This window comes from Nilaparvata lugens, chromosome 6 (assembly GCF_014356525.2).
Source record: "Nilaparvata lugens isolate BPH chromosome 6, ASM1435652v1, whole genome shotgun sequence".
Taxonomy (NCBI): domain Eukaryota; kingdom Metazoa; phylum Arthropoda; class Insecta; order Hemiptera; family Delphacidae; genus Nilaparvata; species Nilaparvata lugens.
This window is the reverse complement of record NC_052509.1, coordinates 5,335,569-5,352,844: the sequence shown is the minus strand read 5'-3', so window position 1 is coordinate 5,352,844 and position 17,276 is coordinate 5,335,569. Positions and strand designations below refer to the sequence as shown.

The window sequence follows — 17,276 nt, the reverse complement described above, 5'->3', positions numbered from 1 at the left end:
TGATGAATCAGCAGGTCGGTAGAATTGTATTTTTTTACTTTCAAAGGTGTGTGATATGTTCAGTTGATTTTATTTTTTGTGTGGCGTGTATTTTTGAAAGCAGTTTGTTAATTTACAAATAATTTGATGAAATCAACACCGATTTAGGGAAGGATTTCCAAGTTATATGAGATTAAAAATTGTCGCAAAATTTTAAATATACGTATTATGATCACATGGAATCACTAAAGAATATAATTTTTAAAGATATTTCAAACAAATACATCTACACAACTCTAAAATGAATGTCTAGTTATTGAATTCTGGAGATAATTGATCAGTTTTAGAAACTGTTATTGAATACTTTTCATGGAAAACTCATCAATTAAAATGGAATTGTTCATGGAATCGTATTATCGTACCGTTAATGAGAACCATTATTTTTCATTTTCAGATTTATTAGTAATCTGTAGAGATTCTTTTGATTGCAAAGATCGTAACCTAAATGTTTTGGTCACAGTTTATTACTGATACATTAAACATAGAAAGTGTTGATTATTTTCATAAGAAAATCTTCCTCACAATGAAAAAGGTACGTTTCATATTTTTGGAGTTAAATATCATGAACATCTTGCACTTACGTTATTTTTTAAGTTTTATCACTTTTTGAGATCATAATTGTAATTCAATCATAAAGCCTACTAACAATATTACGTGAAAGATTTTTTTTTCTTTTTTTCCCAAATATCTACGGTTTTAATATATTGATAAATTTTCGTGTTATTTTGATTTTTGTTACATTTACGAAAAATACAATTTATGAACGATGATATTTTTGTAGCTCATTCTAAAAAATGGGGCTGTTTTTATCAATTCATTTCATGGGAAGTTCATAAATTTTAACATTCATTTTTATTACTTGATAGTTATACATAAAACAAATTTTGGAAGCTGCTTGTAGTATAATGCATCATTATTAGTTATTGGGTCTGCTACAATGATATCACTAAAGACTATCTATGAATATAATCTTTCTAAAGATACAAACTATTAGACATCACATTAGTATTGCAATTGTATTCAAAATATTGCATTGAACTTCTTTTAAATGCTATCAAATATTATAATAACCTTATATATTCTTTATTAAAAGATGAATAAACGAATACATCCTAAATATGATATGATAAATACACTCAGCAATTATGATATTAATCCTGTGATTGACATTTTATTGTCGTGAACAGTGAAAATATATGTATATTTCGTTCAATCTGTTACTAACTAAACTAGGGTGACATTTTATTTTCAATAGTTCCAATTATGGATAGAAAAAATTATATCAATATAATCATGTTTCTTTACGATACCACCATATTTATTTTGAAGGGTGATAGTGACAGTTGATATTATTGGTCCCCAATTATATGTATTAAATTGTTTATGTTAAAATCTTTCAACCTTTCATTCTCTCAATGCATTGTTAGCGTACATTTCCTCATAAAGTAAAATATCGGGGCACCGAGCTTCGCTCGTTATTTTTATTTATTGATAAACAGAACACAATTCTCTAAAATGATCGTGTTTATATTTTACAGCTGGCTATACGTCAGCTTATGAATTTTGGGGATGCGATATTTCGATTTTCCACAGAATCACTCGCTCACTTTTTACTATCCACATACGACGAAAGTGTCTCAGCTGTTTCAGCCAAGGATAAATTCTCATTTTAATGTCGTTCAGCGAGTTTTCCCAAGGGTGAGACCTAGTGCAATCGAATTTTTATATTATAAACTTACTATGTTCCAAATTTTGTGAAAATCGTTAGAGCCGTTTTCGAGATCCGATGTACATAAATAACCAGATATAAAAATATAAACAGATATACAGAAATCACTCGCTTAATATAATAGGATTTTATTTAGGAATTATAGGTACTTCTTTGAATATTTTCTGTATTAAGATTTATTTGTTTTTCTAAATATCAGTACAGAGGATGATATCATTGTAGCAAGTAGAACGCCTAATTGGTGAAGGTTATTTTGCAGCATCAAGATAATGTTTCAGTCTTGTTTGTATTAATTGGATTGCGTTGAAAAAATACCAAACAATTTGGTATTACTTGCCAACAATGTCATTATAATATTTGAATACAAACACTATAATAACTCTCAAAAATGTTTAGTCAGAGTCCTGTTCTATTTTGCCGTATAGTTCCAATTAAAATTATTCTTCAATCTCAGTTCTTTTACAGCTGGCTATATAGCCCACCATAGCCTGCAAAAACAAATCTGTATTAATAATAATGAATCAATTTATTTCCCAATTTTTACAATATATACAGAGCATTTTTTTCTGTAGACAACAATATTCTCTGCAGTATCTACAAACTAAAATCCAATTTTTTGTCACAAAACAAAGTTTGGTATTTTCTGAACACATCCAGCTGCTACTCTACTATGAAATTGTCACATGTCGCATCGCAAATTTATACTAATTAATAGTTTTTTTTATTGTTTTCCGTCTCTCCCACGTCTATCTGAATTAGCTCTCCTCTCAGGTTGTGTGTGGTTCGGAGGTCACGTGTCAACGCCCGCTCCCTCCCGGGTGTGTTCATTATGTTAGCGATAACTGACAACGCATCAGGTAAAGTACAGCTAGCTGAGGCCAGTCTCCCTTTTCAATTATTTACTCCCCAATTTTATTAATTTTTTAAATGGGATACTCAATTACTGAACACTCTGTATATTGTCAATTTTAATAGAAAAAGATTGAAGATCTTATCTGACGGGGTTATAGTTATTTAAATATCTGACGGGGTTAAAGTTTTCAAATCAAATTCAAATAATCTCTATTCAATAATTCTCAATGATTCAATAAACGTATTTCAATAAACGTATTCCTTCTTTACAACATAGGTACTTTACAAAAATAGCAAGCTAGATACATATAGTACACGGAATTCCCCCACAAAGACCAATCGTCTGCATGTGGAGGATAGTTCCATGGACAACACTTTTGCAATCACAAAATATTTTTTATAATAATTACAAAGTAAATGAATATTTCTTTAAAAAATAAGTAAAATAAAGAAAGATAACTTATTTATAATGAGGAAGGATGGCTCTGAGACCGTGTCACGCTGGGTTACAAATAAGAGAAAGGAGTAAATATCTGACGGGGTTGAAGTTTTCAAATATCTGGCGGGTTATAGTTTTCAAATATCTGACGGGGATATAGTTTTATAACTCGTGGGGACCATTCTCTCCTAATTATTGTCTCCCCATTTTATTCATTTTTCAATGGAAAATTCAATTAACACGGTGTAAATTGTTGATTCTCATAAAAACATATAAGATCCCATTTTTTAGTAAATTTGTGATAGTAATTTGTAAATCAGCTCTCCTTTCTTAACGTGTAATGAAATGTAATACTATTCAAGTCACTGAAAGAGTAACTCAGTTACTCGACACGCTTAAAACTATTTTTAGTTATCAGTAGATTAGCAGTTCGAATTGTAGTTGGTGAATAGTAAAGGATGATTATTATTATGATTCTTTCATATAAACGTCTTGCAATTAGAAAAATCATCATTTCAAATCAAATCATTTATTTCGCCATTTAAAAAAAAAACAATCACAAGTAAAGAGCAAACAAATATGATGAACAATAAATTTAAACAAAATACAAGTGTTAACTTAAAAATAAGAAAATAATAATACAAAATCATAAATATCTCTTTACGTATGTATTATATAATTTGAAGATGGAATAAGCGAATATTAATACATATATTGTTTATTTACATTTTAAATGTTCAATAACTCCCCATAAACATTATTTAAGAAGCTATTAGTAGTAAATTTTATACGAGTTGTTTATAAATTGTTATTTAAAAATCAACTATAACTTTTATGAATCAATAAAAAATGAAACGTTTTAAAATAGATTGCATAAAACAATAACTGGTGCTATTTTGACTTCACTGTATTTTCATTCGAGAACGAAGGGTATCATTCATGTTTGAAAGAAGTTTATCATTTGAACTCTAAAATAATTATCTTTCTCGTATTAGTAGAAAAATTTCTGCTCACTGAGTTTCATTCACCATCCAAATCCAAAAAACTATACTTCTCCAAACCCAGTTATACTTGTTGTTCAATTAGTCTTAAATTTACCATACATCTATTTATTTTACACATTTTTAAACATAGTGTTGATATAGATTTTGTTATTAATATTAAATTCATTGGAAATTCTATCAAAGTAATGTATATTTCATGTTATTTATCGAATCCAAATTATATTCATTCGAAATACAATTTAAATAAAAATCTATTAATCTAGAGGAGACTGGCCTGTTTGTCTAATTAACCGTTTATGATTTTTAGGTTGTGTAACACTGCAGCGTTGCATGGTTTCCTCTCCTGTACGCTTGGCGTAGATTGCGAAATTGGCGCGAAATTTTGAAAGCTAGGTTTTGGTCAGTGAATAGCCATCAGCTGATGGTTAGCACTGGCCAAAAATGTATTTGCGGCGAAACTTGACAAGTGAATTTGATACAATTTTACAACAGCGTCAATTTTTTCAACGAAAAATTGAGCGTAAATTCAATTTTGTGGCATGAATACTCTACAGCAGCGACTGGAGAAGTTGATAGTAAATTAATTCCATTTTTTTGTGGCATGAATACTCTGCGCATTCGGTATTGATAGAAATACATTGGCTATAATATAGAATATATTATATTCTTCTGGTACAAATGGAAAATTTCTCCATTATAAAATTCAAAACTGTATTATTTATGTATTTATGCTGCTGCTGCTGCTTGTATCATGTAGCATACACTTTTTACAGAGTATCAATCACTAAAAATGTGTCTTTTATACATCATTGTATGGATTTACAAATTTTATAATCAATATAATTATAATTTATAATGAATTTACATCTTATAATCACTTTACATCAATTTGAATTGAGTATACTATACAGTATCCTTGTACTGTCGTGATGTTATTATATATGAAACCTACACATCTATTCATATATGAATGAAAATTGAAAGTGTATACCAAAAAATTGCTATAGTAATTTTTCTGAAAAGTTCAGTTAGTAACAAATTCACTTGTCTGGTTGATTGCGAAATTCTCTGCGCGACTATTCTACTGCGAGCGCGAACGCGTCGACAATTTTGCTTTATTTGTGCGAAAATTGAAAAGTATCAATTTGAAAAACATAAAGTATATTTTACCATATACCTCTTCAAAGTTCATGGTAATCCATAGATTATCGAAGAGCTTTTATACAACTCTATAAGTTGTACAGCTTATAATGAACAAAATTACAGAAACCGTAATGTAAGGGTATGATCACATTACATGCGTATATGTGCAAGTGCACGTGTGTTCATGCATGACCACGCGCGCAAATGAGACACAAAATCTGGAAAGAGCTATAGGAACACTTACACTCTTGTCTGTTGAGCAGCAACAGAAATTGCTCACAACGTGTTTCAATGGTTCTTTCCAGATTTTGTTTGTCGGCTCATGCATGATCTGACGTGCACTTGAACATAAACTTATCCAATGTTTAATGTTAATTCAATAACCTAATGTTTCAAATTACATGAATTCTGTATTATTTAGTTCAAGTTGAATTATTGATTTGTTATTCAGTTACACTGACAAAACAACTCTTCATTTTCTATTTTACTAGGAGTTCATTAATAATCATTGTACTTGTAAAACCAGAATTGTATATTGTTTTTGTATCAATTTATTGAACATTAATCAATTGTATTTGTATCAATTTATTGAACATCAATCAATTACAAAGTAATCATTATACAGTACTGAATTTATTGTAATTTCTCGAAATTTCGTACCTTCATAGGAAGCCGAAAGCAAAATTGTCGACGTTATTTGGTCGATGTTTTATTTCTCTTTCCAAACATCGATCAACACCAACCTTCCCCAACTGCTGCGCGACCCTTTCTCTATCTATCTCTATATATATAGTGAAATTCACTCAAAATTCTCAGCATTACTTGTATCATATGCAACATACTACATTTATAACTCGATACCATAATGCTAAACATCCAATGAAACAATGTTGACAGTTTAAAGTGGATTTCACGCTGGCATGTGTTGCGCGTATGGGAGATGAGACTCGTTCTATTGTAGATGTGCGAACTTGTTCACTAATCTGTGTTTTCTTTTGTCCTTTTCCTGCTCTTTCTCCCTGTCCTTGTCCTTGTCCTTTTGGGGTCGTTCGTAGTCGTGCTACCTGAAAGCGATCGAGACGAGGCCTGATTTTGCGGTGGCCTGGAGCAACCTGGGATGCGTGTTTAACGCCCAGGGCGAGATCTGGTTGGCCATTCATCATTTCGAGAAGGCCGTGGCGTTGGATCCAAACTTCCTCGACGCTTACATCAATCTCGGCAACGTTCTGAAGGAGGCTCGTATCTTTGATCGGTGAGTTGAAAAGTTTTAAATAATTATTATTATTATTGTCATTTGTTACGTGAAGCCACAAATCTGAGCAGAGCTCAAGTGGCATGTAACATGTCATGAACATTTTTCTATGCAAAGTGTATGCATCTGAATAAACTCAAAGTATGAAGGCACCACAACATTCCTCCATTGTATAGGGACACGCTTCCACAAGTACATTAGTAATTGAAGACAAGAAAAGCCTATGACTACCACATAACCGTATTCTTTCAGGTAGACAATTGAAGAGCTTCAGTCCCGAATAATATGGTCCTTTTTCCAAAAGTGTCAGTCTGTGAGCGGGGTACTGATATACAGCTGAACTTTTTGCTCTTGTGCTATAGCCATGGCAAACTACATTTCCTTCAAATCTCTCTGAATTTCTGAAGACAAAATTTACAGTCTCAAGGAAGTGCAATGCTGGGACTGTGAGAAACCTGTATTTTCTAAAAATGGGCCTACATGAATTGGATGGCCGCAAGCCCTCCAAAACACGAACAGCTTTCTTTTGCATCTTAAATATTTTATATAAATTATTTTTACTATTCCCCAAAAGAAGATGCTGTAGCGTATTAGGGCTAAAAAATATCCATGATACACCTTCTGAGCTGTCTTTATAGTGGATGCAGTCCTCACAGTTCTCAGTGCAAAAAGTGCATGATAGAGCTGTTTTATGAGTTTTTCCAAGTGTTTATCTCATAAAACAGCTCTACACTTGAGCTGTCTACAATTGATGCACTTTTTGCACTGAGAACTGTGAGGACTGCATCCACTATAAAGACAGCTCAGAAGGTGTATCATGGATATTTTTTAGCCCTAATACGCTACATAATTTGATTAAATTAATCAATTTAATAAAAATGAAGCCTCAAATGGCCAGTTGCACGGTACGTCTGTTGAATATGAACATTAACGCTGATTAACAAATCAGTGTTAGTTTTACGGATTCATTTCTGTTAAAAAATTAAGCCTCGGATGGCCAGTTGCACGTACGTCTGTTAAATATGGACATTAACGCTGTTTAATGAGCGTTAGTTTTACGGATTCATTTCTGTTCCACAAAGATCGGTTAATTTCTAATCACGATTAAGTTTTCCGGTTAACTAACCAAGATTTTAACGGTTTCACAATCCGGAAACACTGTAATTGACCGAGCGAAGTCTGTTAAATATGGACATTAACGCTGATTAACAAATCAGCGTTAGTTTCACGGATTCATTTCTGTTCCACAAAGATCGATTAGTTTTTAATCACGATTAAGTTTTTCGGTTAACTTACCAATATTTTAACGGTTTCACATTCCGGTAACACTGTAATTGACCGAGCGAAGTGAGGTCTAAGATTCAAGTCGACGGTTTGGCATTTCTCTTAATGTTTATATGCTGCGCATTTACGGCGAAACGCGGTAATAGATTTTCATGAAATTTGACAGGTATGTTCCTTTTTAAATTGCGCGTCGACTTATATACAAGGTTTTTTGGAAATTTTGCATTTCAAGGATAATATCTGAAACCGAGGGACTCAGGTGCTCGGTGACTCCATATGATTTTCGACAAGTAACCTTAGTATCGAGTATTTTCTATAAAGTGAGTTTAAGAATTGGAGAGGGCCAGCTTAAACATCAACGAGCATACGTTCGATTATTAAGTCGTTTGGAAAATTCCCCAGAATTACACAATTATTATCAACTTCACCATCACAAAAAAGCTTGAAAAAAATGAGTCGATAATTACAGAGTAAAAGTCGAACGACTACTAGAGCAAGACTAGCGGCTCAAGTCGTGAGGTCTGAGAGTCTGGATTATCTGCGACTTGAGTCGCGCTTGTATGAGTATAGTCTAGTCTATCCTTAGTCTAGTCTAGTGAATCAAGTCAATGTTATTTTCAAGTTCATGATAGAATTATTATACGTTCTATTAATTGATTCTCCTTTCATTGCTTTTGGTGACGTAATTTTGCGGCGGTCAAATGTGATGAACGTTTGTGCGCAACCACGATTCTATTATTTATCAAAAGGAAACATTTTGTGCCAATCATTTCTATGATTTGTTTATTTTCAAATGAATAATAAAAAGAAACGGAAAATAATGGAATCATTAGAATACTCATTTCGGAGATAAAATTATTATGAGAAAATTATGATGTAAAATTTATATTAGAAAACTAGAATTACCAAAAAAAAAAAAATAATAAAAAAATTCTACCTTCGGGGAGAACTAACTCTTTAAGTTTGGGGGGGGGGAAGGTTTGAGTGTAAAGTCGAAGAAAAAGACAGGGGCAATATTTTAAGATTATACAGAAATGTTTCGTAGACGAGGTGAGCACTTTCTCCAATCGAGCCGAGACGCGGTGACGTCATATAATACTAGAATAGTATATTGCCATTTATACGCAAAAACCTAACACCTAACCCCCAACCTTTTCCAAATCTAATCTTCAACTAACTTCTTCTTAATCCTAACCTTATTTAAATGAGTAGCCATGACATCGCAGCTACTGGTCTCAATGTGAAGAAGTGTTCCAAAGCAAAAAATCAATCAGATTATGCAAAATTGTTCCCGGGCGGAAAACTATCCTCATACCGTAAACACTAACTTTCTATGCGTGTAGCGTAATATACTATAATCTTCATCCACGTCCCCCTATTAATAATGTTTAGCTAAGCTTTCCTAGATTCCATACAGCTGCTACACATCTATACTAATCGGAAAAATGCAATGTCATATCATCACTACTTTCAACTCTTTATTCTTTATTCAATCATACAATACATCATCAAAATTATAGGGAGAGAAAAAAATGAGGTTAACTTGTGCTATTTCTCTCCAAACTTTAGATAGGGTTACACATAGTCCGAAATAGGTTGAGTGCTGGTTGCACAACAGCCGGTTAAATTTGAACCGTGATTAGTTTCAAGAGAACCAATCAGAGAAACCGTCTTATCAAGAAGGCCTTCTCTGATTGGTTCTTGTGAAATTAATCACGGTTCAAATTTAACCGGCTGTTGTGCAACCGGGCCTCAGTTCTTCACTTCACAAAATTTTCAGTCCTTAAATATGTTCACAAAGTAGATTTTAAAATTTAGATGCTTCAAAACCAAAAATAGAACAGATGCTTCAAAACCAAAAATAGAACAGGTATTATACATCATTATCACTTGAATAAGATAGAAAAGATTCACATATTAAAGAAATAATTTTGAAAAAGAACCGAAAAAAACAAACTTAATCTTTTTGTGTAGTTGAGAAGTTGATATTGTGGTAATTATTCATATTGAATGAAAAAGACTGAGAAATTGTCAAAAACCACTGATTTATTGATAATAAGAAAGGCCGGTGTCGGTCTTTATCAGAGATTGACAATGGTGTAATAACCGAAACCGGTCTTTCTAATTATCAATAAATCAGTGGTTTTTGACAATTTCTCAGTCTTTTACATTCAAAACAAACTTAATTCTATTTTACTATTATTGTATTGTTATTTTTAAAAAACAAATTCAATCAAATCAATATTAATATTATAAACCTAATTATTGTGTCCAATCCTATCTATGATTAGTATTTCCAACACTCTCTCTCTTCCCATAATAACCATTCAAATATTATTTTGTCTCCTTCCATCTCATCTCAGTGTACTGTAGGTACCATTATAGCATACATCCATTCATGTAAGCACGCACTCAATGTGATATAACACGGTATTTAAGCTCAAGGAGTTGAAGAGAAGCATTTAATAGAAGACTTCATCTTTTCTGAGTGAAGTTGTGGTTGAGTTAAGCCTGTCTGCAGTGAGAGTAAGAGAGAGGAATAGACGGTAGCAGAGCTTTATGCCGGCAGATTGAGGGAGAGGGGAATAGACGGTAGCAGAGCTTCATGCTGGCAGATTGAGGGAGAGGGGAATAGACGGTAGTAGAGCTTTATGTCGGCAGAGTGAGAGAGAGAAGGGATAGACGGTAGCAAGGATTTATGCCAGTAGAGTGAAAGAGTTGGGAAAACGGTAGCAGAACTTTATCTACCGATAGAAGACATCCATGTGAAGTCTTCTCTTTCAAGAGAGCTTTATGCCAGTAGAGTGAAAGAGATGGGAATAGACGTTAGCAGAGCTTCATGGCAGAATAGTGAGAGAGATGGGATACGGTAGCAGATATTAATGCCGGCAGAGTGATTGATTGATTGAGTACTTTATTTATGTAGATTACAATACATACTGGCTTATACACTTATATACAATAGCTTACAATACAGAAAAATTATAGATGAATTCACATAATATAGACTGAGAAAATAATTATTGAGCTGTATATGATATGTTAAAAAGCGATTTGTAATAACTATAGATAAAATAGATAATATTGTTATGCATCTACATAAATTGGCGGAGCTTTGGACATATCAATGTCCATTCTTCGGAAAGAATATTCGAAGTATCCTTCCCACTAACTCTCTACCAAAAGAGAGAGAGATTGATTGATTGATTGAGTACTTTATTTATGTAGATTACAATATATACTGGCTTATACAATTATGTACAATAGCTTACAATACAGCAAAATTATAGATGAATTTACATAATATAAATTAAGAAAATAATTATTGAGCTGTATATGATATGTTAAAAAGCAATTTGTAATAACTGTAGATAAAATAGATGATATTGTTATGCATCTACATAAATTGGCGGAGGTTTGGACATATCAATGTCCATTCTTCGGAAAGAATATTCGAAGTATCTTTCCCACTAACTCTCTACCAAAAGAGAGAGAGATTGATTGTTTGACACTTATATACAATAGCTTACAATACAGCAAAATTATAGATGAATTTACATAATATAGACTAAGAAAATAATTATTGAATAATTAGAGAGAGAGAGAGAGAGAGAGAGAGAGATTCAGATTCCTTTATTCATGTGTTTAACAAAACATAATTCAAATTACGTTCTAGCGTTAAAAATAAATACCAGTAGCGGTAAAATGACATGGTGAATCATATTAAACTGATGAGTTCTACAATAATATTGAGCAAGAATAATGATGAAAAATGCAAAAGTCAAGGTACAGAGAGAGAATAGAATAGCTGCCTTTATTTTTACCTAGGAGGGCGGAATTAGGGCGCAGCCGGCCCTCTCTTACACTCAACCCTCCAATACAACACTAAATAATTACTAGATTAAACAAATCAAATTTAGAAAAAAAATATACAATATTACAAACAAGGTGAATAAATATTATTTAAATACAAAAATAATAAACAATGGAGAAAAAAAATAACGAAACCTAAATTATAATTGAGAGAGAGAGGGAAATAGACGGTAATAGAGCTTCATGCCAGCAGAGTGAGAGAAATGGGAAAACGGTAGCAGATACAAATGCCGGCAGAGTGAGAGAGAGGGAAATATACGGCAGTAGAGCTTCATGCCAGTAAGAGTGAGAGAGAGAGGGGATAAGCTAGCAAGGCTTTATACCAGTAGAGTGAGAGAGATGGGAAAACGGTAGCAGAACTTTATCTACCGATAGAAGACATTCCATGTGATTTGAAGTCTTCTCTTTCAAAGCCCGTCGAACAAGTGTTTGCTGGTAGGATTTGTTTGGGGTGTGGGGGGGGGGGGTTAAATAGGGGTACGGGACGAGTGGAGGGGGTTAAATGCGGTGAGATGTTTTCTGGCGCATACAGCCTGGTGGTATGGAGGTATGGAGGTAGATGGCGTGGTATTTAGCCTTTGAATATTGAGAGATGGATCGTGATTCTATCTCAGTGTGGATCTTCATGTTGTAGAAGGGTGGGAGGGAAATGTGAAATCAGGAAGTAGGTTTGTGGTAGGGGAAATGGAAAATGAAGGGGGTGAAGGAGATAGGTAGAAGTTTGAGAAGGGTGGTGAGATGGAGGAGGAGGAGGGAGAAGAAGAATTTGTAGGAAGAAGTTTGAGAAGGGTGGTGAGATGATGGAGGAAGAGGAAGAAGAAGAAGAATTTGTAGGAGATTGAGGAGAAGAGAGGAAGAATTCAAAGTGTAGAAAGAAAAAGGGAGAATTCGAAGAAGAAGAAGAATTTGGAGGAGATTGAGGAGAAAAGGGAAGAATGTAAAGTGTAGAAATAAAAAGAGAGAAGTCAAGGGAAGAAGAAGAAGAATAAGAAGAAGAAGAAGAATAAGAAGTAGTAGAAGAAGAAGAAGAATAAGTAGAAGAAGAAGAACAAGGAGAAGAAAAAAAGAAAACTTGGAAGAGAAAAGGGAAAATTATGATAGTAAAGGGGAATGTGCGGATAGAAAAGGGGAAATGAAAAGAAAAGGATAAGTGTAAGTAGAAGATGAATTAGGTTTCATGAAAAGATTACGAGGAAAACAAGAAGTTAGAGAAGAAGAACGAGAGATTGAGAAAAAAAATCAAAGCTGGAAGAAGATTAGTCAGAGGTGTTTGTCAAACAAACAATTTGTATTGTAAAATATTTTAATTTTTTTTAAGCTTTTTTGTATTTTGTTTATGGCAAATAAATAAAATTTCAAACTCAAAAGGTATTTAATATTCATTCAATACAACTTACATTGGACTTATTTATTACAACCTACTTACTACAAAATGTAGAAGAAGTGTAAGAAAGAGAAAGCAAAGAAATAATTTTAAGAATGAGAATTTGAAGTATCCGGAGGAATGGATGTAAGTGGAAAATCTATGAGAAGCGTAATTAGAGATTTAATGGAGAGAAGATGGATTTGAAGCAGAAAATAAACAAATGAAGAGATGAATAATAATTAACAAAAATTATGATAAAAAATGGTAAAATAGGATGGAAGAATAGTGAAATGATTCATAGAAAAATGAAGGATTAGAAAAGAAGATTCAGAATCTGATGGGAGGATGAAAAGAGATAACAGAAAATGGATAAGAATATGAATAGTAGGAGGAATATAGTAGGTTTAGGAAAAAGGAGTTGGTAGCCAATAAAAGAATGAAGAAAAGTTAGTGAGGTGATGTTAACTTTGTGAAAGAAGTGAAGTAGTAACTCCAAGAAGATAAGAAAGTATAAATAGAAAGAGAAGAAGTGTGAGAGAAAGAAGAGAGTGGCAGAGCAGAGATGTAACTGGTGGTGGTTGCTTAGCAACCAATAGGACGCAAGTATTTGAGGGAGGGGGTGTAAATGTAGGTAGGGGAGGGAGGCTGCAATGGAGTATGAGAAAATCAATAAGAGCACATCTGACGTGTCAACAGTCTTCAACTCTCTCTCGACTCAATTCTCTCTTCTCTTCATTCTCTCTCATCCTATATTATTATTTTCTCCATCACCTTCTGTTTTTCATAAAAATCTTTTTGGAGTTACTCAGGCCATAAGTGTTGGAAGTTGTGATTCTTGTATGAATTTTTGATGCTGGAGCTTTCAATCTGCCTTCCTAACTTCGTTTTGGTTTTCTTTTACTCCTGAATTACTCTTCTCGTTTTCTCCAGTTTGTAATTTATATTCTCTTCTAGTTTCACTTCAATTTGATAAATTATGCATACCATTTGAGAATGAATTTTTGCTATTATAGGTTTCTTTCTGGTATTGAAGTTTTCGTTTTTAAAAGACAGTTGTGTACTGTACTTCACTTTCCACAAGACAGTGTAATAAAAATATTACAAACAAGTTTACTGTCTACTCTCCACAAAAATCGAAATCAAATAATGCGTTTTATAGGTGATCAACGTTTTATAGGTGATCAACGTTGCTGATCCTCGGCTTGCCTTCAATGGACGGTAGCTGATAAACGTTTATTGATGGTAATATTAACTGTTCATTCTCATTTAAAATAATCAGTTATATTTTATCAAGCAAGAAATTATATTTTTCTATAATTTTATAATGAATTTACATAATTGAAATATTTTATTAATTATTAATTTACATTGTTGAAAGACGATCTGGCAACAGAGATAGCGCTATCCGCTTTGTTGAATGATAGACAAGGATAGCAATACCATTGCTAATCAAACACTGCCATTATAACGTGGGCCTCACTATCCAATTATATTAAGCGAGCAATTTCTGTAGATCTGTTTATATTTTTTATATCTGGTTATTTATGTTCAACGGATCTCGAAAACGGCTCTAACGATTTACACGAAATTTGAAAAATAGTAGGTTTATGATATTAAGATTCGATTGCACTATAGCTTACAGAATATCATTTACCATTGAAAGAATTCATTGGAAAAAATCAAATTCATTGAGATTTTAGATAGTTTTTTAGATGTTCAAATAAAGAAGAATTCATTACATTATTATTATGATTCAATAACTTTTTGTGTAGTTTAGAAGTTGATATTGTGGTAATTATTCATATTAAATAAAATACTACAAAATTGCCAAAAAACCACAGATTTATTGATAGTTAGAAAGACCGGTTTCGGTTATTACACGGATTACACCATTGTCATTGTCAATGGTGTAATAACCGAAACTGGTCTTTTTAACTCATCCATCAACTCATAAACTCATCAGAGTTTATCAGATTGACAATGGTGTAATAACCGAAACCGGTCTTTCTAACTATCAATAAATCTGTGGTTTTTTATATTTATATTTATATTTATATTTATATTTATATTTATATTTATATTTATATTTATATTTTATTTTTATAAATTTACATTGTTGAAAGACGATCTGGCAACAGAGATAGCGCTATCCGCTTTGCTGAATGATAGACAAGGATAGCAATACCATTGCTAATCAAACACTGCCATTATAACGTGGACCTCACTATCCAATTATATTAAGCGAGCAATTTCTGTAGATCTGTTTATATTTTTTATATCTGGTTATTTATGTTCAACGGATCTCGAAAACGGCTCTAACGATTTTCACGAAATTTGAAAAATAGTAGGTTTATGGTATTAAGATTCGATTGCACTATAGCTTACAGAATATCATTTACCATTGAAAGAATTCATTGGAAAAAATCAAATTCATTGAGATTTTAGATAGTTTTTTAGATGTTCAAATAAAGAAGAATTCATTACATCATTATTATGATTCAATAACTTTTTGTGTAGTTTAGAAGTTGATATTGTGGTAATTATTCATATTAAATAAAAATACTACAAAATTGTCAAAAAACACAGATTTATTGATAGTTAGAAAGACCGGTTTCGGTTATTACACGGATTACACCATTGTCATTGTCAATGGTGTAATAACCGAAACTGGTCTTTTTAACTCATCCATCAACTCATAAACTCATCAGAGTTTATCAGATTGACAATGGTGTAATAACCGAAACCGGTCTTTCTAACTATCAATAAATCTGTGGTTTTTTGACAATTTCGTAGTATTTTTATCTAATATGATTCAATAATTTATTATCGCCTCATTTTCATTTTATTTGTTTGTTTAGTAGTAGGCTGTAATTAAATGATAAAATTATTTAAAAAATGCAGTAGGTTGATTATTTCAGTAATAAAAATAAAATGATAGTAATATCTTTCAGCTTGCCAAAAAAATATTATTTTTCTTTATTTGATTATTTTTTGTATATTTAAATATTATTTATTGTTTTTTTTTTCAAGTAATATCACTTCAGGAGTAGCATGGAATAATGAGCAAGAAAACATCCTAACAAAGCCATTTGTGAAATATATTAGTGTCACAAAAGCGTAAGTCAGGAGTGAATTTTTCAATTTAAATTTGTTCGATGAAATTTTGTTTATTCTTTGTATGAGTTGTATAATAATGAAGCAGTAAGAACCATATTTAAATACTGTATGTTTTAGTCATGGAAATTCTATAAATTGCAGGAAAAATGAAAAATTAATATTTGATTCAGTTTTTAGGCTGTACTGGAAAATTGCCATTTTGTAGATACGCTCATGTGACCCTAAGCCCTCGATTTGAATTTGAGAACATGTGATTTGAAATTGAGAAGTTGTCAGTTGTAATTGGGAAATGATTTTAAAAAAAACCAGTGCTTCCAGTACTTTTAACTGTACTTCATAACTGTACTCATGTAAAATAATATATTTAATATTGCAATAAAACGTTTCAAGTCCCCAAATTCATTTAAGAATTGCCGAATTGTTTGATCGAGAGATTGATTAATGATAAAGTTCAGTTGCGCCGTAAACATAGAGAATTTGATCTTCATAAAGTTCAATATTTCACAAAATGTTTGGAAACAAAATTTGCGTTGCCAATACATACATAGAAATGATACTCATTAATCATTCGTAAACAGTACAGGGGAAATACTTTCACCATTGAATTAATTTGCCCCCATGCAAAGCCTATGGTAGTAATTGGAATAATGTATACATAGTACAGTATCCTTTCCTGCTCAAATAAAACCTGTACTGTAGGCTACAGAAGAGTCACGACTTGTCAATTGGAAAATTTTCTTATTTTCAAGTGGTATCTTCTCATTTACATTTGACGGGTTCTCAAATACAATTCAATACTCTCCATTACATGTGATGACTTCCCAAATACAATTGACTATAGTGAGGTCCACGTTATAATGACAGTATTTGATCAACTTTGGTTTTGCTATCCTTGTCTATCATTTGACAAAACCGGTGGTAATATCCCTTTCTAGGTCCACAACGATGCCAATTATGTTTTTGACAGTGTAGAAATATAATTAATTAATACAGAGAATCGGCATCGCTATTCTTCTTTCTTTATCCACTGCCATTATAACGTGGACCTCACTATATTCTCATCTACATCTGACATTCTCTCAATTACAAGTGACTTCTCTAATACAATTGATAAGTTACTTTCTCAAATACAATTGGAAAAAGTGTAGAAATGTAGAGTGCTCACTTGAGTCAGAATT

The 17,276-nt window shown here is 32.3% G+C and overlaps 1 protein-coding gene across 1 annotated transcript in view; it reads left to right on the top strand.

The window, feature by feature from the left end:
• The window catches only part of LOC111046381 (UDP-N-acetylglucosamine--peptide N-acetylglucosaminyltransferase 110 kDa subunit), a gene marked incomplete in the record, with an annotated part of 151,924 nt that overhangs the window by 15,679 nt on the left and 118,969 nt on the right, over positions 1–17,276 (top strand). Inside the window, 1 exon segment of the mRNA XM_039431334.1 lies at positions 6,262–6,458. Coding sequence (XP_039287268.1) covers positions 6,262–6,458 — 197 coding nt within the window.